This window comes from Diorhabda sublineata, chromosome 3 (assembly GCF_026230105.1).
Source record: "Diorhabda sublineata isolate icDioSubl1.1 chromosome 3, icDioSubl1.1, whole genome shotgun sequence".
NCBI classification, from domain to species: Eukaryota; Metazoa; Arthropoda; class Insecta; order Coleoptera; family Chrysomelidae; genus Diorhabda; species Diorhabda sublineata.
In genome coordinates, this window is record NC_079476.1 from 38,769,074 (window position 1) to 38,792,613 (window position 23,540).

At 30.3% G+C, this 23,540-nt stretch overlaps 3 protein-coding genes and 1 long non-coding RNA gene across 5 annotated transcripts; 3 read left to right on the plus strand and 1 right to left on the minus strand.

Moving 5' to 3' along the window:
- The first annotated feature begins 30 nt into the window (after positions 1–30).
- Positions 31–6,549, plus strand: LOC130441450 (kinesin-associated protein 3). Of its 2 annotated transcripts, none has more exons than XM_056775145.1 (14): positions 31–232; positions 292–409; positions 538–706; positions 891–1,085; positions 1,146–1,286; positions 1,352–1,570; positions 1,652–2,116; positions 2,758–2,852; positions 3,000–3,218; positions 3,324–3,518; positions 4,522–4,717; positions 5,022–5,288; positions 5,521–5,599; positions 6,398–6,549. In XM_056775145.1, the coding sequence occupies exons 1-14, from the start codon at positions 93–95 to the stop codon at positions 6,426–6,428; spliced, it is 2,529 nt and encodes an 842-aa protein (XP_056631123.1). In that variant the 5' UTR covers positions 31–92; the 3' UTR covers positions 6,429–6,549. The 2 variants fall into 2 exon arrangements, with proteins under 2 accessions (XP_056631123.1, XP_056631122.1); XM_056775144.1 differs by having other exon boundaries at positions 69–232; positions 1,146–1,282; positions 1,348–1,570.
- Positions 6,550–7,111: 562 nt separating this feature from the next.
- Positions 7,112–13,399, plus strand: LOC130441388 (protein shuttle craft). Its single transcript, XM_056775048.1, has 9 exons — positions 7,112–7,599; positions 7,680–8,197; positions 8,371–8,635; positions 8,989–9,310; positions 9,373–9,597; positions 9,681–9,878; positions 10,559–11,085; positions 11,913–12,140; positions 12,781–13,399. Exons 1-9 carry the CDS (start codon positions 7,337–7,339, stop codon positions 13,319–13,321), a joined length of 3,087 nt encoding a protein of 1,028 aa, XP_056631026.1. The 5' UTR covers positions 7,112–7,336; the 3' UTR covers positions 13,322–13,399.
- Positions 13,400–14,396: 997 nt separating this feature from the next.
- LOC130441331 (DNA-directed RNA polymerase III subunit RPC2) lies at positions 14,397–22,313 on the plus strand. The gene is made up of 16 exons (XM_056774955.1): positions 14,397–14,569; positions 14,681–14,835; positions 14,894–15,070; positions 15,128–15,416; positions 15,550–15,864; positions 15,955–16,206; positions 17,192–17,392; positions 17,451–17,613; positions 18,355–18,609; positions 18,667–18,867; positions 20,018–20,409; positions 20,472–20,709; positions 21,110–21,253; positions 21,313–21,514; positions 21,577–21,690; positions 21,875–22,313. The coding sequence occupies exons 1-16, from the start codon at positions 14,498–14,500 to the stop codon at positions 22,092–22,094; spliced, it is 3,390 nt and encodes a 1,129-aa protein (XP_056630933.1). The 5' UTR covers positions 14,397–14,497; the 3' UTR covers positions 22,095–22,313.
- LOC130441332 (uncharacterized) lies at positions 20,288–23,108 on the minus strand. The gene is made up of 3 exons (XR_008909606.1): positions 22,990–23,108; positions 22,816–22,941; positions 20,288–20,424 (listed from the first exon to the last, which is right to left on the minus strand). It is a non-coding gene; the product is annotated as an uncharacterized LOC130441332 (long non-coding RNA).
- Between the last annotated feature and the right edge of the window lie 432 nt (positions 23,109–23,540).

The window sequence follows — 23,540 nt, forward strand, 5'->3', positions numbered from 1 at the left end:
AACATAAAAAAGAAGAGAAATTTCGAAATGACAGTGACATTTCCATCAACAACACCGTCACCTGTCCATTTGCAACATATTTTGAAGTTTGCATGGTAATAGACATACTAATATATTTTAATATTTTTATTGTGTTTTTGCTAATAACATTTCGAGTCGTATACTGTTGTATTATTTACATTTGCAAGTTGATATTTGAAATGGAACCCGAGGATGCTAAATTCATGAGAACGTAAGTAAATATAAATTGTAAAAAAGACCTTGTAAATACTTGAGTTTTGTAATTTTTAGAGAACGTAAACCAGGATCAGTTGATGTTCATCCAAATATAGATGCTATTTGCTTAAATTATGATTTGGATATTCAAATTTTAGCATCTAAAGAGAATGTCATTTATGGTGAGAAGAAGGTAAGCTATTTTATTATTTTAAAATAATTATTCGTTTGCTTTTACTAGTTTCTTAATGTCAATCAAACAATTTTTGTATAATGTATGGGTGGAGGAAAGAATGTGAATAATATTGTGTATATTTATAGAGTCTTAAGAAAATTATAGAATTACCTATGATAAACAGCAGAACTGACTGCCATGCATTGTCTAAAGAGGTTGTTAATCAGTGTGAACTGATTCATCATTCACGACTACCTGAAGTTGAACAAATTATTTACTATTTGAAAAAACGAAAGCTTCAAAATAGTGGTAAAGGTAAATCTCTATATTATTTTTAAAATTAAAAACAAATGTCAAAATAACAGAAAAATTACTTGAAGGTGTTCAAGAGTGTGTAGGATCCAATTCAAGAAGAAATTTTTCTCTGTATAGTGCAAATTTTCATATTTTTTTCAATTTATTTAGGACAAAACATAACTAAGTAATAATCAATATTTAGGTATTGGTAATTTGAGTGATGGAGATAAAATTGGTTTTGAAAAACTATCTGGTGGAATTCAAGAAGCAAACTATAATAGTTTATCAGAATATATTGATCTCTTATATGAAGGAATGGCAGAGAAAATTAAGGGAGCCCAACTTATTCAATTGTTAGCCAGGGATCCAGAAAACCTAGAAGCACTAGCAACCAATGGTATTGATATCATCTTGAAATATTTTATTATATATTTTTATAATATTTTGCTTATTCTAGAAACATTGATTAGTGCTTTAGGTAGGGTATTGAGAGAAGATTGGAAACGAAGTATTGCATTAAGTACCCACTTGGTATTTACTTTTTTCTGCTTTTCTATGTACTCTTGTTTCCATGAAGTTATCTTAAAATGCAAGGTAAGTACTATTAAATCTACTAATATTGTTATTTTAATTAAACTTCATTTTTATTATGTTTTAAGGTAGGTTCAATATGTATGGATATAATTGATTATGAATTGAGACGTTATGATAGATGGAAAGCGGATTTTGAAGGGTCTGAAGCTCCTTCAGATATTCCTATTGTCCGCAAACCTTGTCCAAGTAGTGCTAGTATGTCTGAAATACCTCGCAGTCGAATTCCAGAACCAGTTCGTCCAAAATCAGGAAATTTTTCTGATAGTAACATTAGTCAAATTATGGAAGGTATGTGATATATACTAGTACCAAAATTTGACAATTTAGAAAGCTAGATTTAGCAATTTATATTTATTTTTTCAAATACAGGTAGCATTTATGATGACTTAACAACTTCAATGGAAGGTATCGATGATAGAAAACTCACTGATGAACAGAAATTAAAAAGGTTCCGTACTTTAGTAAAAAAACAAGAACATTTACTTAGAGTAGCTTTCTATTTACTTCTGAACATTTCTGAAGACGAAATTGTGGAAGAAAAGATGTCAAAGAGAAATATTGTAGGGCTATTAGCTAAAGCTTTAGAAAGAGAAAACGACGATTTGCTTATTCTAGTCATAACGTTTCTTAAAAAGTTATCAATAATGCAATGTAATAAAGAAGTTATGGTAGGAAATTTGTGTGTGATTGATAGATTGCCTCGCATGTTAAATTCCAATAGTGCTGATCTCGTTCATTTGACATTGAAGCTTCTGTTTAATCTCTCTTTTGATAATAGAGCTAGATATAAGATTATAAAATCTGGAATGTTGCCGAAAATTATGAGTCTCTTAAGTAAGTATTAACATTATTTTTTTTCTTTAACTTTCTACTTCTTTATATATTTTTATTTCGTAATGATTTGTCTTTATTTTAGGTGCCCTTTTTATAGAAATTTAGTTTGAAATACCAGGAAAAAATTGACATTTTGACTTAATTCGATCCTTATCTTTACCAATTATTTTAAACTGATTTTCTATGAAAAGAGACCTAAAATCAAAACAAATCATATGAAAAACATTTTTTTTGGTCAAACAAAAAATTTGCAATGTGACCAAATTTAATCAAACAACATATTACTATTCCAACATGAGGAGGGTAGAGGCTTCAAAATAAACAACTGATTCCCTATTACTATATTCTCTATGTTGCATAAAAGGTACTCTCTTGGATTTGTACCACTGAAGTAAACCCCTGCTGGGTATCTGAACACTATAAAGTGGAAGGGAACTCTAAATATAGGATTGCACAAAGTTGGTTACTACAGATGGAATCGATGAAAGATGCTATTGGTACATAAAACAGAACCAAACATAGTGTAACGAAGAAGAAGCAAAATTGGACTCAGAAATTTTAATCTATTTTGGAATCTCTACCTCCCCATCTGACTGCACCTTCAGCATACCTTCTAATGCTTACTTATTAATAATTTTTAGGCGACGATAAGCATCAAGAAGTTGTACTTAAGATTTTGTACCATTTAAGTTACGAAGATGAAGTCAAACATCATTTTGTGGACTGTATAGGTTTGGTAAGATACTTATTTACATCATAAATGACGTTATATAAAAAAAAGATAATCTAGATTTGAAACGAAACAAATTCTTGTTTGAAGTAGTGTTTTGATTGCTAATAAATATTTAAAAAAATAGTATTTTAAAATTTATTCTGTTTACAGATAATCGACATGTTACTCTTAAATGTAGGAAATGAAAATGATAAAACTATGGTGGCGCTTTGTATAAATCTAGCTACCGATCAGTCTAATGCCCAGCATATTATTAAGAAGAATAGATTGCAAGCTTTAATAATGAGGTCTTTCACGTACCAAGATGCGATGCTGATGAAAATGTTGAGAAACATTTCAGACAATGCTGCTTCCGCTCCACCATTCATAGTAAGTGATGTATTTTTTTTAATATTAGACTGTATCTTTACCCAATGGATTCGAAATGTACTAGTAGATGTGTTTTAATGATTTTAAAAAAATTTTTTTATGTAGGAATTTGTTGGAGATATTGCTAAAGCTGTAGTCGAATCGAAAAATGAAGATTTTATTAGAGAATGCATTGGTATATTGAGTAACCTTCATCTACCGGATCTTGATTGGGCTGAAATATTCAAACACTTTGATATGATAAAGTGGGTCAAAAATATCATAACTAGCAATAACAGCGACGCGGAATTGGTATTACATGTAAGTTAATTTTATTTATTGTATTTGTGCAAGCCAGAATACAGGAGCTCTAATAAATTCTACTTCTCTATATGACCAAGAGTTTCGAAAAGAAGTGAACAAAAAAAAATATATTGTACAATTCACAAATGATCAAAAACGTGAGTATCAACAATAATACAAAGTAACATAGAAATAACTAGACCAAGTGGAGGTAGAACTGTTGTAGTATTTCTCTATTTGAATACAGCTTTTGACGGTGTGATTTCTTTCGAATACATTGCATACATTTAACTGACCATGTTATTTGGTACATATGTTAATTTTTGACGATATTTCAGCAAAACCAGAACAAGGGGGCCAAGTCTATAAACTTCAATATACATCTACTGTTATGATATTTATAATAAGGAAATTTATTGAAGTTACAGAAACATCTTAATAATCCAATGATTAACCTTTCCAACACTATATTGTAATAATTTAAGAAAATTGAACCTTTTGTTGCCCGTATGTAAAAAAGTTACCAACAAATTCGCTGAAAAGAATAAAAATAAGCTACGGCTAAGTGGAAAATGTTCAGTAATCTGTCCATGATGTCAGTCAATGGACAATTTAATTACTTTCAGTGGTAGATTCACCAGCAGGTTAAGTAGGCTGTTATCTATTGTATTGTATTTTCTATTTAAATATGTGTTTTTGTTGTACAAGAGGCAAAAGGTTCAATAAAAAAGATTTTAATAGTAATAAAAAAGGAAACACTGAAAACTTAAGTAATAGATACCACGAAACAAAGACCTATGCTGCTTTTGACGGTTCGGTATATTCGTGGTTAACTCAAAAACTACTGAACGGATTTTCATGCAGTTTGCAGTTGAAAAATTAATAATACATTGAGACAAATTTTTTTTCTTCAAACAACCAAACAGATGATTAGAATTTATTTTCCTGTATAAATAGGACATTTAATCATAATAGTAAAAAAAATTTGTTGGTATTTTTAAGTAATGTATTCAAATTTTAGGTTATAGTCTTATTGGGTACTGCGAGTACAGATGAGGGATGCTCAAATTTGTTTTGCGAAACTGATATTCTACCTTTACTTATTGATCTCCTGAAAACTCATCAGGAAGATGATGAAATTGTCCTTCAGATTGTTTATGTATTTCTAACAGCATTGTCGCATACTTCCAATATCGATTACATAGTAAACAAAACAGGTAAATTTTCTATTATCATTAATTTATTTGTATATTAGGAGGAAAATAATTTTAATTAATAAAAAAGGTTGTTAAGGTGAGAAATTCCACGTCTGTTCTTGTCCCACAAGGATCACATTTGGAGGGCTCAGAATACAAGTTCTAATTCTGCGACAAATTGCTTAGTAATAAATTGAACAACAAAAACATAAAACCAGGGAACAAAAACCTGGAAACACCTTATAAAAAATCAATTTTAAAATTATATAAATTACTGAAATAATCAATAGTAAAAGTTTAATGTGTTGAAAATGATTTTTTGTAGAAGCGCCAGCATATTTAATTGATTTGTTACAAGACAACAACAAAGTGATTGGCAAATTGTGTAACACTTGTCTCAATATAATTTCTGATCACGATAAAATTTGGGCTGATCGTATACGAATAGAAAAGTTCCGTAATCATAACCAACAGTGGTTGGCTATGGTGGATTCGCAGCAATTAGAGACCGAAGAAGAAGAGGAGGAAGACGAATTACCTCCGTATTTGAATACTGAGTATTTAAGTACTGCAGTGGTTCCGCCTTTATCAGGTAAATAACAATTCTAATATCAGATCTATCTTTAGGAGTTTTTTATTTTGTAGGATAACAAAATTTCAAATTACTAATGTAAAATATTTTTTTTTAACTTATTCTTACCTTTGATGTAAATATAATTATTAAAGTTTATTAAATTATTATTTAGAGCTATTGGAATGTTTTGCTAGTTTTCTGTCTCCCCTCGTATTTAAAACTTTTTATTCTTATAATATACATTTTTCAGAGTTGCATGATAATGCAGAAACTGAAATCATTTCAGATACAGATTTGGACATTAACTATTTCAATAATCAGGACAAAGAGTAAGTTTTTTTATAAGATACACACAAATTTATGAAGCTATTGAAAATTTGCTAGAATTGGTCTATGGAACTTAATTTTCAAAATAACTGTTATACTGCTCTCATTTTTGAAATTTATGATTTACTTTGGCAAATAATCTAGATGTAATATGAAAATTATTCATTGATACATGTTTATAAACAACTACATCATTTTTATGCAGCATCCAAATTCGGCCCCCAGTGGCTCACCTGAAACCTGTCATGGATTTATGCGAATTTCCATCATAAATTCTGATGAGTTTTAACGAGTTTTGAGAATATGAGGGTCCATCGAAACTTTGAAATTATGAGAAAACAAATTTGAAAATCTTTGTATTAAATGTTGCAATAACGCCAAAAGTGTCTGTTTATTCACTAAAGCAGTTTTAAAATGATTTGATGTTTTATCGAAAATTGTGTTCGTCAGTTGATGTATGCCTTAATGGTTTTTCTTCCGAAACAAAATTAACTGGTATTAAGTGAATCTAAACCATAATAAACCCTACAGACTCGGATTACATCCAAAAAAAGGTACCATTTGGTGGGGTTTATAAATTGATAGCATTATTAAAACCTTATTTCTTCAAAAATTAATCTGTAGTTCATGTTTTCATTAATTGAACTATATTAATTATTGAATTATATTATATATTAGTCTTAAAAAACATGATACTAGTGGATGAGGGTCACAACTTCAGCTATATAACTCACAATGTAAATATATGAATGAAAGTGGTTGGAAAAAAATTGTATTTGTAATTTGCTCAATTTTTTTAGGATTCAAGATTTTGACTTCGAAGCGATGTGAGAAAGTTATTTTTAATACTGGCTATTAATAATTGCTTAATTTCAGCACAAATCTGTATTATTCTAGTCATTTTTTCCATTTATATTTAGAAATATTTATTCGAAATATACATTAATATATATTCCTTTGTTGTTTTTCTATATCCATAGTATAAAATTCCCAATTTAACTATGTGTGAGGATTCAAGGTAGGGCCCCAATCCTTGGAACATAATAAAACCATAACTTCAAAAATCAATGGTATATTTTGATTAAACGATTATTATCTACCATGAGTAGTAATCACTATTAACATGTTGGTGACAGTAGTACATGCATGTATAACCATAACAACTGTCTCTATCTTCTACTGATTCAGTTGTATATAAAAATCATGAAATACCTTGATACCACTTAATTGCATGTTTAGTTACAAGGTTTTGTTATTTATATTACCATCGCTTTTCTAACGAAACGTGATTTTTAATTGACTAAAATTATAAATAACCTTATTAATTTTCCAACGATCTTCTGGTTCAAAAAGCGTCACATATTAAAGGAAACCACTTCATGTCCCAATTATTTCAAAAGTAATAGATAAATAGAAAAAGTGTGCACACTTGTTCGCTTGTATCGGTGCAGTGTACTCCATACTAATTCGACAATACAACAAACTGCTTAGCACATCAATAAACGTCAAATGTCATTGCGCCATAGGATTTGGGTTAGGTAAAAGTTAGTTGTTGGAATAGTTTTGTGATACTCATTTAAATTATTAATCATATTGATGCAACATAATGTAAATGATTATTAATTTTTCGTCTTATAAATGATGATACGCAATCGTATCTATCAAGTATTTCTGTGAATTCCTCGATTAAGCCATAAGGAGAGAATTTAATAATTGATTGAAATGAATTAATTGTAATTATGTCGTTTTACGATAATCAAGAAAATAATTATCCTAGGGGTAGTTTTACACCAACTGAAAGTTATTTTAATAATAGAGCTCAAAGCTCGTTATCAAATTCTCCATACTTGAGAAATTTGCCAGTTGATATATCACATTCTACACTGGAACCAACTGCCAGAGAATTTTTTCCTACCACTAGCACATCTGAAAGTCATAATGGAGCTGTTAAGAAGAGACCTCAAAATAAATTCAAGGATAAAGATAATATAAATTGGAGAAGGTATTTATTCACTTGGACAAATAAACATTTTTTTATATAATTTAAAAACTACATATGTAAAATGTGTTTTATTTTATTAGGTACGGAAGTGGAAGAACTTTTAACAGTTCTAGACAAAATACATCTAGTAGTCAGTTTTCAATTTCCAGCTATGATAAAAATGATAATTCACAAAATAATGAACAGCATAGTGATAATCATAGAAATCCTATAAAATCTAATGAGAGATATCAAAGTAGTTCATCTTATGAAGATCGATATAATTCTGGATATGAAGACAATAATTCTTCAACCGGCTCTTCAAGAAATTTCAGAAATACTAAAAGATACGAAAATCATGAAGGAAAGTTACGGAGCAACTATAATGAGGGGAATTCAAGAAATTATGATGATAAAAAAAATAACAAAAAGCAAAATAATTTTTCTTATGGTAGTGGGGAATCTGGCATGAGAAAAACTTACCAAAATCAAAGAAGAAGCTATAAATCTTATGACCATAGAAATAACCAAAAATTAAGGGATGATCATGGGTATAATAACTGGAGAAAACAAAATGAGAAACCATCTGATTCTAATTTGGTTAAAAATAGCAAAAAATGTAAGTATCAATAGTTCAGAATCTCTCTTTTTACTCGGAAAAAAAGCTGTTAAGCAAAACTTCCTCTTCCAACCTTGTATTTACAGTAAAACCTTTTTTAATTGAAATACATGGCAGCTTAGATGTATAAATACCTTTAATTCTTATATTTATTGTTAACTATTTTTTCTTAGTAAATGCTGCTTCTCAAAGGGAAAGGTTGGTAGAAATGCTCAATCGTCGTACCCTAGAGTGTCTCGTATGTTGTGAAAAAATAAAACATACTGATAAAGTTTGGTCATGTTTATTATGTTGTCATATATTCCATCTTCACTGTGTGGTTGCTTGGGCAAAATCATCGAAAATAGAAAATGGTTGGAGGTGTCCTGCCTGCCAGAATGTCTGCAGTGAAGTTCCCAAACAATATAAATGTTTTTGTGGAAAAACAATTGAACCTAGGTGAGTAAACAAATCTGGAAAAATCAATAATGTATAGAGCTGTTTAAAATATTTGTAAATCCATAGTTATTAATAACATTTTTTCCTAATTCACTACCAGTCAATTTTTTTATTTTGATTTAATTGTGATATTTATATATTAATAAATATATATATATATATATATATATATATATATATATATATATAGATAAGTATATAGTAAAAATCAAACAATAGTCTGTAATTGTTACATATTTAAATTTTTGATTCATTGTTGTAACTCCCTTTTGTTTTTATCATTTCGGTGCCCAATTATGGCATTTCAGTACATATTATACTAATCAATAATTTATTACCTAATTAATTGATAGGTTTGAACCAGGAGTAATTCCCCATGGTTGTGGAGATATGTGTTTACGTAAGGGTCGGCATTGTGAGCACAAATGTTCCATTTTATGCCATCCAGGACCTTGTCCTGATTGCACTGTAATGATATCTAAATCATGTGGATGTGGTGCCACTCAGCAAATGGTAAAATGTAGCACAGACATAGAAATAACTTGCAACGCCATCTGCAATAAATTTTTAGAATGCGGCTTACACCGGTGCACACAATCTTGTCATACGGGTAATTGTGAATCTTGTAATAAAACGATTATACAGGAATGTTATTGTGCCAAAGAAGGAAGAAAGGTATGAAATCTCCTACATAAATTTATTTTGATTTTCAACTAATGAAAGTTTTATTTGGATAGGTACCTTGTTGTGGTGAATACAAAGGTCAAACACAATATTCCTGTGGAGAATTATGTGATAAGATTCTATCTTGTGGAAATCACAGATGTGAGAAAATTTGTCATGAAGGTTCATGTGAGATGTGTACAACTGATGTTAATAATATTAGAACATGTCCTTGTGGAAGGACACGTCTCACTAAAGAAAGATTATCCTGTTTGGATCCTATTCCATGTTGCGATAAGGTATATAAATATAATTAGTCAAGATAACATTTAGTTCTCACCACATATTTCACTAAATAATTAACTTTTAACGATTGTTTTAGGTTTGTGGTAAAGTCTTTAAATGCGGACAACCAAATATGCCACACAGATGTGAAAATAATTGTCATGAAGGATCATGTCCTACTTGTCCTTTAACCACTGTTATCAAATGTCGTTGTGGTCATATGGATAAAGAAATACCTTGTTCAGAATTAACAACGAAAGCTGATGATGCCAGGTGTCAGAAAAAATGCACAAAAGTGAGTCATATTGTATGTATAATGAATGTGTTTTATTTTTTAATTAAAAAATATCTACTCTGGAATATTTGGTATGTAAAAAGGATCAAACTACACAAACAAAAACAAATAAAATCACAGAAATATAGGATATTGGTAATAAAGATTTCAAATCTCACTACTAATCATTCCATGGTTAAATGGTTAAAGGTGGATACTTTTAAAATCAAATAGAATCATCAAAAAGCACTAGACATGAAAAAATTGGATTACTAATTGAATGAAAATAAGACTTTCTATCCACTGGATCTGTGACTGTGATCTAAAAGAAATAAAAAACGTAAAAATGTAAATTTAGAAACACTGCAACTAAAGCAACAATAAAATAGAGTGTAGATTATCGGATCAAGATTAAATGTTCGAAATACTTTTTAAATCAAAACTACAGAATCTATTAAAGATGTGACAATCTGAAAAAAGTACTAAAAAATAAAAATTGTAATCTACACTTGATTGAAGGTAATTTTAACTTTCTATCTGCTAGATCTATGATCTGAACAAAATTAAGGACTAATAAGTTTTAATATCCTTTCATGTATATACCTGATATTGATATCAATAACAAAATTGTAAAGTCATTCCATGATTATAATTTTGTTATCATATGATTTGGCTTAATTTAAATATTAGATTTTTTCTAGAAACGTTTGTGTGGTAAACACAAATGCAATCAACTATGTTGTATAGAAGTAGAACACGTATGTCCTCTTCCATGTAATCGTCTTCTATCTTGTGGTCAACACAGATGCGAACGTACATGTCATTCCGGCCGTTGTCCGCCGTGCGAAGAAACTAGCTTTGAAGAACTCTTCTGCGAATGCGGTGCAAGCGTATTATATCCTCCGATACCGTGCGGCACCAAACCGCCCAATTGTTCCAAACCTTGTTCAAAACCGCGTCCTTGCGGCCACGAAGTAAATCATTCCTGTCATACCGGAATGTGTCCGCCTTGCACTGTTTTATGTAAACGTTGGTGTTACGGACATCACGAACAGAGATCAGCCATTCCTTGTCATCAAGAATATTTCAGTTGCGGTTTGCCGTGTGGTAAGGATCTGTCGTGTGGGAGACACAAATGCATTAAACCTTGCCACGACGGACCGTGTCCTACGCCTTGTAAACAGCCGTGTACGGTACCGAGGGATTTGTGTGGACATACTTGTAGCAGGTTAGTGACTAAAATTATTTTAGCAAATACGACTTATTGTTGTAACTTTTGTATTTACTCTAGTTGGATAAATTTGAATTAAAGTGAAGACTCTATAAATTAATTTTTTTTAGTTTCAGAAGTGACTACTACACCATAATAATTAATTCTTCTTTGCACGATAGTGGAAATTTCCATCATAACATTGAATGCCCAAAAATTATATAATAGAACAAGTTCATTTTAAGATGATCGTATCTGGATACATTTTTAATGTATATCACTCAACTATAAACCCCCTATCAGTGTTTCACCCATTTTATTACAAAGGATTTTGCCAGTTATATGGTAACCCCAGCTCATCTACATCTTATACTGAATAAAAATAAACAAGTTCTTTGGCATCCTTTTATTCATGTCAGTAGATCACTAGATCATATTGGTCCCCACAGTTTGGATATGATTCAATTGCTTCAATAATACCATTGAATAAATTTGAAAAAATTAAATTATCGTTACATTTCAATAAACTTTATAAACCGTAGGATACCCAGAACACGGTAGACTCCATAAAATCCGACCGAATATTCTAAATGTAAAGGGTATTGAATGAATTTATACTATAAATATATATTAAGATTTAACCGTTTTTCCTTTAATTTTGAACATGAATTATATATATATATATATATATATATATATATATATATATATATATATATATATATATATATATATATATACCTTGATGTATTTCACTAATAAATAAAAAATTATGCAAAGAAGGGTTAATTATAAAAATATTTTTATCGATTTATTTATACTTGATTCTATTTGAACTGTTTCAGACCATGCCATGAACCACCATGCCCTGAAAGTAGTTGTAAACAACTTGTTCCAGTGACTTGTTTATGTGGATTGCAAAAATCTACTAGACCTTGTATAGAAGTAGTTGATGAGTTCAAAAATATCCAAATGGCTCAATTGAAAGAAAAAATGGGCAGCTTGTCGACTAATTCTACAATAGATTTATCTGATATTTTGAATGCGCCTAAAAAACCAACTGTTCTTAAAATGTAAGTTTTTTCCGATATCTAAAAGTTTTTTGCTATATAATAATGATAGTTTTTTCCATATTATTCATTATAAAACAGATACTTGAAAAACAAAATAGAAAATTAGCTTCAAAATGTAAATATTTTTTCCTGTCAGACTTTCCCAACAACCATCGAATCGAAACTAAAATCTAAACCACCCAAAAACAAAAGAAGTAATATTATATATCGAGTACCTTGTAATTATTGTGTAAGCATAGGGCAGACATTTCAGTATTTGGAAAATAGATTAGAAGGTCATCAATGTGATAAAACTGCATTAACAAACTTATAAAAAAATATACATTTAATTATAAAAATTCAATAATCAAATACAAGAAAAAGAGAATTTTTAGAAATAGTTTAATTCATAGGAACGAGAAAGCTGTCGATGATAAAAAGAACTCAACTGCAGCAACTTTTTACCTATTTTCAAATCTAATTTTAAATCAGAAGAGACCTAAAATCAAGACAAAATGTTATAAACTTTTATTCTTGACTTTTGTTTCTGATTAGTTAACAAAACCCCTAGTTTTGATGTTGAAAAACTTTGGCTTGAATTTAAAAAGTTTTGCGAATCGAGAGATATTTTTTTACTTATTCCCAATTTTTTAATTTCTAGTTTAGAGTGTACTGAAGAATGTCGAGTTTTGGAAAGGAACAGAAGGCTAGCTATCGGTTTACAAATACGCAATCCAGATTTGAGTCAAAAACTTACACCGCGTTATTCTGATTTCCTCCGCCAATGGGCCAAAAAGGACCACCATTTTTGTCAAAAAGTACACGACAAGTTAACCGAATTAGTTCAATTAGCTAAAAATAGTAAACAGAAGAGCCGCTCCTATTCCTTCGAGTCGATGAATAGAGATAAACGTCACTTTATACACGAATACTGCGAACATTTCGGCGTCGAAAGTGCGGCTTACGATATGGAACCAAACAGGAATATTGTAGCAACTGCTATTAAAGATAAATCTTGGTTACCGAGTATGAGTTTGTTAGAATTTATTCAAAGAGAAAATGGACAGAGGAAAGTACCTGGGCCCGTGTTGGGTCGCGGTTCTAGCGGTAAAACTGAAACGGTCTCTTTGAAATTGCCTAGTAGAGTTCAAAGGCCCAGTACACCATCTCATGAAATCGTTGATCCCTTCAGATCATCGTAGTTACGAGTATTTTTACATTTATTTGCAAGTTTATAAAAGTGTTATATTATGAAATCCAATAAAGTTTTTTTTGATTAATATCTTTGTTTTTATAACGTATAGAAGTTTACCTTCCATCTCTGAAGACGTTATCGAAACGCGCGCCATTGCAGTGGTAGTGTAAATATTCTGTTCAGTATATGTGCGTATATCTATGATCTTACTCTAACTTTATTTATGAAGGTGATATAAATCTATGATTATGATGAAATCCATAGATATCGATCCTAAGGTCATTTCGAGATAACATCACAATCAGCAGCTGTATTAACTTTGGGAAAGAACATTACGTTATTTAGTGCAAAATATTTATTAGTAGTAGTTTTTTATATTCACTTTTTTCACTGAAGATATTAATTTCAACAAAAGTGTTCGAAATAAGAAATTTTCTATACAAAAATGAAACAGCCTTTGTGGTCTACCACTGCCTACATTTCAATTTATGTTACTCTAAATGTTCTATTAAGCCCTCTTTGTGGTTACTCTTGGTTATTCTGTTCATTACCATATTGATTGTACCTGTAGATGAACACTGTACTTGTCATTTATGTTTTTCATTAGGAATGGCGCTAAACGAACGAGCCTATACATATCTATGAACCTGACCATAAATGTCTGTACATAAGTAGAATCTATATACTTTTTTAGTTAATCTTCTCATTTATGTTCAATAGTACGACTAGCACTAAATGAACATGGTTATACATAAATATGAACCTATATTGTTTACTAACATGTATATGATATTTCTATTAATAAGAATCTTTTTTTTTAAACTTATTATATCCACTCCATTCCTATACTATAATCCCTAATATATATATATATAATATATATATGTATATATATATATATATATATATATATATATATATGTATATATATATATATATATATATATATATATATATATATATATATATATATATATATATATATATATATATATATATATATATATATATATATATATATATATATATATATATTAACCAAAAACTTGTTTAATGTAGGGGCCTTTGCTTATGTTGTTTGCGACACTGATCTATTTAAAACAGAAGAAAATTTTGGCCATCAAACGTTGTGTTTAAAAAGGTTATTTTTTTGTTGAGCATTTAATTTTTAAATAATGAAAATATGACTAATTGTATAGATGAAGATTTATTTGGAGATCCAAAATTCTATAAAAAACCGATTAAGGATATCGAAGTATGTGAATTTTTAACATGTTATTGAATTGATTATGAGATATATTATTTTCTATCTCGATTATGATGTTCTTATAATAAGTATATTCAATAATTCGCATTATTATTTCAGGAAAAATGGAAACTAGTACCTGCTTTTCTAAAAATTAGAGGTTTGGTAAAACAACATATAGATTCTTTTAATTACTTTATTGCAGTTGAAATTAAAAAAATAGTTGAAGCTAACAATAAGGTAGTTTGTGATGCCGATCCTCTGTTTTATATAAAGTACGTTCAGTGAAATATGTAATTGTTCTATTTTTATTACATTTATTTTGATAAACAGGTATACCAATGTTCAAGTAGGGTCACCCGATGTGGATGAAGGTTTTAATATAAGTAAACCTACTACCCCACATGAATGTAGACTGAGAGACATGACTTACTCGGCTCCTATAACAGTAGATATAGAGTATACTAGAGGTACTCAACGAGTATCAAAGACTGGACTGTTAATAGGAAGGTAAATCATAAATATAACTTACAAATTGGTATGTAATACTATTATAAATTGTTTTAGAATGCCTATAATGTTGAAATCCTCAAATTGTGTTCTTAGTGGTAAATCCGAATATGAATTAGCTAAAATGAATGAATGTCCACTGGATCCCGGTGGTTATTTTGTAGTTAAAGGTCAAGAAAAAGTTATTCTCATTCAAGAACAGTTAACTAAAAATAGAATGCTTGTTGAAGAAGGAAAATATGGTGTACAATGTCAAGTTACTAGTTCTACTCACGAAAAAAAGTCAAGAACTAATGTTTTCGTCAAAGGAAATAAATATTTTATGGGTCATAATACTTTTTCTGATGTAAGAGTATAGATGATTTGAATATTATTAAAGATAAATGTTTTATTGTGATGAATTATCTTCATAAATTTGTGAAAACTACTAAAAAGTTATCAATGGCATACCAAATATATGATAAAAATTTATTTTCTAGCCTATTCTGATTTCTGTGGTATTTAAAGCTCTAAATATAATAAATGATGAGGAGATATGTAATTTAATAGGAATAAAAGATGTTCATAAGTTGATTCCAACTTTAGAAGAATGCCACAATTTAAAAATTTATTCTCAAGATTCTGCATTAGCTTATTTAGGAACAAAATTAGTTGTTAAACGATATGTTACTGCTGCTTCCAAGTTGAAGACACCAGCAGATGAAGCCAGAGATTTATTAGCAACTACAGTTCTTGCTCATGTGCCTGTTAAGGAATATAACTTTAGATTAAAAGCCATTTATTTAGGAATTATGGTAAGAAGTTTATAGTTTACCGAAAATATGTATTTATGTAGATAACTATTATTTTTGTACTTGTTTTTTCAATTGTGTACATATTTTTAGGTCAAAAAGGTAATTGATGCTCAAAGTGATAATCTACTTTTAGACGATAGGGACTACTATGGAAATAAGAGGTTAGAATTAGCTGGTTCTCTTATTTCTCTAATGTTTGAAGATGTTTTCAAAAGATTCAACTGGGAATTGAAAGCAATTGCAGAAAAAACTATTCCAAAAATTAGAGCCACTCAGTTTGATGTGGTAAAATATATGAGATCTGATTTGATAACAAGCTGTTTGGTATTTGCTATCTCAACAGTAAGTACAGCATTTATATTAGTGATCAAATTGCACTATTATCCAAATACTCCAACAACCTAAAATGTAAAACACCCCAAAACAAAAGAAGTAATGCTGCTAACGTAGGACAGACATCTCAGTATTTAGAAGGTAGATTAAAAGGGCATCAATACGATCAAAAAGTAATAATAAAATAAAATAACAAACCATGAAATATTGAAGTCGAAGGAAAATACTAGAAACATTGGTAAAATAAAAGTGAAACAAATAAGCTATCCAATAACAAAATATCTAGGAGTTATCCTGGATCAAACCTAGGCAAGGTAATCTTAAAAGCCACTGTGGTTATGTGTACTTTTCGCAAGCTTATTAGCAAGACATGGGGACTAATGCCTAAGATGGTATACTAGGTATACCAAACAGTCATGAAACCCATTATCACATACAAAGCGCTTGTTTGCTGGTCAAAAACAACAGCTCAGTAAAAACTGAACAAGATGGCCAATATATCTGGGTATTACAGGAGCAATGTCAAACTCTCTCACCACAGCCTTAGAGGTGTTACTAAATCTACCTCCTCTTCATCTTATGCTGAAAAAAGAGTCATTTAGCGATGTCCACTGGCTAATCCAGACAGTAAAATTGAAGCTTGGCAATCTGACAAATCTGATTTAGGATTCTATAAGTAATAAAGCTTGAAAGCAGTGACAAACCAATAGACCAAATGCACAGTATGGTGAACATAGGCGTCCCATTCAAAGTGGTAATGCATGGTTAAAAAAAAATGTTCCACAAGCTCGAAATGTATCTCTAGTATACAAATGATTCGATGCCACTGCAAGGAGCTGTATTGGGCACTTTTGAACCAAAATGCAAGCTTTCACTATTCTGATATAGTTGCTGGCAACAAACAAATGTGTTCAGGAGTGTTTGGATAGAAACCTCTCTAAAAAGCTTTTTTTACTATAGAAGTTTATAGAGAGATAATTTATTTTGTTTCTAGGGTAATTGGACTATAAAACGATTCAGAATGGAAAGATTGGGTGTTACACAAGTTTTATCAAGGCTTAGTTATATTTCAGCGTTAGGAATGATGACTAGGGTCAATTCTCAATTTGAAAAAACTAGGAAAGTATCAGGACCGAGATCTCTCCAACCAAGTCAGTGGGGAATGTTATGTCCTAGTGACACTCCTGAAGGAGAAGTAAATTTTTTTTATGCTAGATGGTTTAGATTTGTACTTATCTATTAAATTTTAATAGGCTTGTGGTCTTGTCAAGAATCTGGCCCTTATGACACACATAACTACTGAAATCAATGAACACCCCCTTATTAAATTGGCAAAAAGTGCAGGAGTAAGATGTATTAACATGGTAGCTAGCTCTGGAATTCACGCCCCTTCATCGTACATGGTTTTTCTCAATGGTGAGCTTAAATTTTAATATCATAAACATAGGTGGGATCAATAACATTAAGCTATTATATTCGAATTTGAAAGATTTGTAATAGGTGATTTTAGGTAGTTATAGAAATTTTATTATGAAAGTTGAAGGATACATAATTTTCAATATAGATATTCCATCATTGTAGAAGAAGAAGACGAGGTATAAGAAGAACCTTTAAAAGAGAACAGCCCAGTAGAACCAGGAACAAAATTTATTAAGAGGTTGAAACAGCGAAACTCAAGACCTAAACTGAAGCACTTATTAAGGCGTGTCAAGATCAAGCCATTGCCACAAATTACACGAGCATATTTAGAGTGACACTACATTGGAATATATATAAAGAACCAACATAACCTGGATCCAGTAGTAAACACACAAGAAGTTACAATGATACGGGACACACAAATACCTGTAGAGAGAAAGATACTAACAAAAAAATCAGATCTAATTGTAAAGGAGAAGTAAAAAAAACATCATCAAAGAAGTCCAGGAAAACCACACTACTACTACCACTACGGCCCTCAAAAGGAATTTGACTCGTCCACCACATTCTTCCAGTCATCACGGTCTAACACTCGGAATCTCCACTTCTTCACACCTAGCTCCCAAAGATCCTCTTTGAATTTATTGATTAAAATGATTGAAAATATATTTTTAAACTAAAGTTTTTTGTTGCTAATAAAAATAATGTTTTAAATATTAAAATAGTGTAATTTTTCAGGTAATATATTGGGAATTACGACAAATTATAAAAGATTAATCAAAGTCTTTAGAAAGAGTCGTCGGTATGGTTATATATCTGGTTATGTTTCCATTTATCCTAGTCATTTACATAAATGTGTTTATATTAGTTCAGATAGCGGAAGATTATGTAGACCCTACATAATAGTAAACGAAGGTCGTCCTCTAGTTAATGATAAACACATCATGGAATTGGAAAAAGGCATAAGGGGTTTTGAAGATTTTTTGCAAAACGGTAAATTAACTGCAATCAGTAGTCCTCATCATTTTTTTTTCATATATATTTATATAGGACTCATCGAGTTTTTGGACGTTAACGAAGAAAATGACAGTTATGTAGCTTGTTATGAAAAAGATATTACAATGCAAACCACGCATTTAGAAATAGCAGCTTTTACTTTACTTGGAGTTTGCGCCGGTTTAGTTCCGTATCCACATCATAATCAATCCCCAAGAAACACGTACCAATGTGCTATGGGTAAACAAGCCATGGGTAAGTAACCGATTTCCATTGAAACGTTTTGGTTTAGATAAGATCGCGATTAAGTTGGAATTTTCTCCCATAGCCATGCGACCTTGAAAGCCTTTAATGCTATTAAGTGCACGTTTGAGCTAACGTGGGAGTGTATACAAACTCTAAAGGCAGTGGCTAACAGAAACAAAGTAACTGTAAGCAGGTAACCAAGGTATACCAGGCAATGAAGAAGCAGTAAGTCTTTTAAAACGGGGTAATGACTCCATATTTTGGATTAAAGTCCTACTGTCGTCTCATAATATGCCATGTCAACAATAAACTGAATAGGTGGCTAAAGATTAAAAGATTCATAGTTAAAAGTTCGAGGAACTTCTTCAGATGACAGGGAATATTTCTAACACCCTTGAGATTGGTTTTTTGATAGGTACTTCCTTTGTCAAATACCACTTGGCAGACGAGAATTGTATGTGAACAAGCCATAGGCTCATTTCGGCAAAAGCCTCCCAGAAAAATAGCATCCTTTGGAAGGAGTTTGGGTATTTTGCAGGCAGAACAATGAGATGCAGAGTTATTACTACAGACAAAATTCAGAAGGTCATATGCTCATATGAAATTGAAATAAAATAAATTTTTATTCTCAAATTTTTTCCCAAAACCAATGCAGAAAAAAAAATAAGCACCATAATTTATATTTTTTTGAATAAATTGAGGGAAAAACAGTAAAAATGTAAGATGTAATACGATTCATCATAAATGGTGATAAATGGTCATAAAAAGCCAATATGAACTTAGTTGAACCGACGCGAGGACAAGGTTAATAGAAACCAAAATAACGTTCATAATATTGTTAAACATTTAAAAATTGATAATTGGAAAGCGTAAATTGTTTACTACTATTCTCAGATAATAGAAGTAATGTGGATAGAAATCGTATTAATTGTGATTATAATCCAGTTATCCTGAAAATGTAGTTAATTTTGTACCCTGTATTCCCGATTGGGGTAAGTCTTTATTTACATACATCTGCGGATTCTTACACCACACACTGTAAATAAGTTATAAGAAAAATTTTAATATAACTGGCTTAACGGTTCATGTCCTGGATGAGCTCGGAACAATATCGTAGACAGTAGACCTTCCTTTTCAATTATTTTATCGAATATTTTAGGTACGATTGGTTACAATCAAAAAAACCGTATGGATACTCTTCTGTATAATCTCGTTTATCCGCAAGCACCGATGGTTACAACTAAAACTATAGAACTAACAAACTTCGATAAACTACCAGCAGGTCAAAACGCTACTATAGCTGTAATGAGTTACAGCGGTTATGATATAGAAGACGCTTTAATATTAAATAAAGCCTCTATCGATAGAGGTTTCGGTCGATGTTTGGTTTATAAAAATGCAAAGTGTATATTGAAGAGGTATCCCAATCAAACTTTCGATAGGATTCAAGGACCCATGTTGGATTCTGTGACCGGACAGCCCATGTGGAAACACACTGCTTTGGATAATGATGGAATTGTCGCTCCTGGGGAATTGGTTAAAAATAGACAGGTAAAGTAATATAACCTAAAAAAAAAAAATTATATTTCTCTATAAATATTATCATTTTTAAGGTTCTTATTAACAAATCAGTTCCTACGATATCGACTGTACCAGGTAGTACCAATACATCTGTTGAATATAAAGAAAATACTATTACTTATAGGAACGAGGAACCTAGTTATATAGAAAAAGTGGTGATCACCACAAATGAAGATGATGCTACACTTTTAAAGGTACTTTTAAGGCAAACTAGGAGGCCTGAGATTGGTGATAAATTTAGTTCAAGACATGGTCAAAAAGGCGTTGTTGGTATGTTCAATTCATTGAATAGAATGTTCCCTTGAAAATGATTGATTAAAAAAACCCTTTAAAGGTTATGTAACCTAATAAAAAAAAACGGTGACGATATTACGTGTTCCAACTGATTTAAGTATCGTTTGTGAACCATTTCCGGATTTCGATACTTGATTGATAGCAAGTAAGTTACAAGAACGATCTAGATTAGCAGGTTGGAACAAATCTCATATGAATTTCAAGTATTACAACTGTTATACTGAATTCTGAATCTCTTATGTAGAGTTGGCGAAAATGAAACAAGTTATGATATGATATCAAGCTGAGCACCACTAGTTCTTTATTAAAAAGACATTTATTTGAAAAGCAAGAAAATGAAGTGAAAGTAAAATAAGAAATTTTGTTTTTATTATAGGTTTAGTAGTTGAACAAGAAGATATGCCATTCAATGAATACGGTATATGTCCTGATATTATTATGAATCCACATGGTTTTCCATCTAGAATGACTGTTGGAAAATTGATAGAATTGTTGGCTGGAAAAGCGGGATTAGTTGAAGGTAATCGTCAAATTTTTCAAAGTTTCAAGTATTAGACCACATTGGAAAAATTTTTTCAGGTAAATTTCATTACGGTACAGCTTTCGGTGGATCAAAAGTATCAGATGTAAGTGAAGAATTAGCCAAACACGGTTTTAACTATCAAGGAAAAGATATTTTTTATTCAGGTATAACAGGTGAACCTCTCGAAGCATATATATACTCAGGTCCAGTTTATTATCAAAAATTGAAGCATATGGTACAAGATAAAATACACGGCAGGTAATAAAATCGTCGATAATTTCGGAAATGAATGTGAATTTGATGTTATTTTTGGGTTATAGAGGAAGAGGTCCGAGAGCTGTGTTAACAAGACAACCAACTGAAGGTAGGAGTAGAGACGGAGGATTAAGATTGGGAGAAATGGAACGAGATTGTCTTATTGGTTATGGTGCTAGGTAATTATTATTTCTTCCATTGAATTAATTAAAAAATAATCAATTAAATCATGTTTAATTTCAGAATAAACTACAACAAACTTTTAGGTACTCAAATACACTTTATTGTCTTGTTTTATTTGATTCAAATTCAAATATTTTGTATAAATCGATGTAACACCGAGTTTCTATTTTTTTTTTTTAGTATGATGTTGATAGAACGTTTGATGGTATCCAGTGATCAGTGCGAAGTTGATGTGTGCAACAAATGCGGCTTACTAGGATATTGCGGTTGGTGTAATAGTTGCAAAAGCTCAGGACAAGTATCCAGTATAACAATGCCTTATGCTTGTAAATTACTGTTGACAGAATTACAATCTATGAACATTACTGCCAGATTGACTTTAACTCACTACTGCGAATGATGAAACCAAAACTTTGTCGGATGTAAATGAAATATTTTGTAAAATCTAGTAAGACACCAGAATACATTGTTTTAAGAAGTGATATTCATTTTATTCTATTTATATTAGTTGAAGTTTTTGTACCTATTTAATAAACGTTTAAAATTTTTGTTTTTCGATGGTTTATTTCAAGTAAATGTCAATTTTAAATAAAAACACAATAAAATTATAGAAAATTTATTTAATTCTTTTATTTCTACCCAAATTTTTTCCAACGATCGTCCCTATTCTAATAAATAAAATATTTGATAAAAAGAACCATTATTAATATAAAAGAAATCATTCATTCAAAATAAATTGATATTTATTCAACTGTTGGTGGAATAGAACGAAAGTAAAGGTTGGCATTTTTATTACGATCTTAAAGGGCAATTCTCATGAAATCTCGAATTTTTCTATCAATAAATTAATGAAAATAAAATTAATTCATCTTTGCTCTGAAATTTGGGCGAATTATCTTACTATTAGTGAAAAACATCCCCAGAATAAAGAGTTTTGACGATATAAATGTGAAGGAATGATGAGTAAGGTAAGGAAATGATTATATTTATTTTTTATTAAATCGTATTATTTATTATTCAAATATATTTGAAATTCGACTATGTTATATTAACTTTCAAATTGTGGAATAAAGCAAAAGGGTAATTAAAAAGTTTTAATAAGTAAAAATGTACGGCATTACCTCATAACTCTTGATCCACTCACTTTTATTCCCAATGAGGAAATGACTGTGAGGGAATTATAACTTGAAGAAATCTCAAAACATAACCTTTCGTTACCAGCTAACTTTTCGCTATGCTTTCTACTCCTAAAAACATACTTAACAACGCCAACAAAATTGAAATATTATAATTACCTTTTTGATTCTTCACTGAGATGGAATGATTGAATAAATTGTAATATTTAAAAAATTACAACTGTTACTCTAACAAACTTGAAGTCAAGTCGCCATTCCGAACAAGTTCTACCAACTGTGAAAAACTAATGCGAGTATTATCAAAGTCGTAAAAATATATCTACTTATCGACCGTTGGTAATACTGTGAGGATTATTTTTCAATGAATAAATATTGAGACAAGTATTAAATGACTTATGATCCTAAAATCAGAGAAATTATGAAAGTTTGTTGTATTTATAATAGATAAGTTATATTTCCAAACAGTACTATATATTTTTTATTCCTCACAAATACCCGTACAATCCCAAAGTTATTGCCAACATTTTTACACTTGATTATGTTCTTTAAAAAAAATATCTTGAGTCGGTTAGGCTAGGACAGGAGTTTGAAAATTTCACGAGAATTGACCATATTATACGAAAATAATTTAATTTAGAGCCATCAAATTATGCAAACCATTATACAGTGACGATTTCTACAAATTTTACTGCGAACAAATATCAATTTGA

Bases quoted from the DNA above. Each gene is read 5' to 3' on its own strand.
- LOC130441450 (XM_056775145.1), top strand. From the start codon at position 93: ATGGTAATAGACATACTAATATATTTTAATATTTTTATTGTGTTTTTG. The intron at 233-291 runs GTAAGTAAATAT...TGTAATTTTTAG, and splicing joins GATGCTAAATTCATGAGAAC to AGAACGTAAACCAGGATCAG. The intron at 1,287-1,351 runs GTACTATTAAAT...GTTTTAAGGTAG, and splicing joins TATCTTAAAATGCAAGGTAA to GTTCAATATGTATGGATATA.
- LOC130441388 (XM_056775048.1), top strand. From the start codon at position 7,337: ATGTCGTTTTACGATAATCAAGAAAATAATTATCCTAGGGGTAGTTTT. The intron at 7,600-7,679 runs GTATTTATTCAC...TTATTTTATTAG, and splicing joins GATAATATAAATTGGAGAAG to GTACGGAAGTGGAAGAACTT. The intron at 8,198-8,370 runs GTAAGTATCAAT...ATTTTTTCTTAG, and splicing joins GGTTAAAAATAGCAAAAAAT to TAAATGCTGCTTCTCAAAGG.
- LOC130441331 (XM_056774955.1), top strand. From the start codon at position 14,498: ATGACTAATTGTATAGATGAAGATTTATTTGGAGATCCAAAATTCTAT. The intron at 15,417-15,549 runs GTAAGAGTATAG...TTTATTTTCTAG, and splicing joins GTCATAATACTTTTTCTGAT to CCTATTCTGATTTCTGTGGT. The intron at 21,691-21,874 runs GTAATTATTATT...TTTTTTTTTTAG, and splicing joins CTTATTGGTTATGGTGCTAG to TATGATGTTGATAGAACGTT.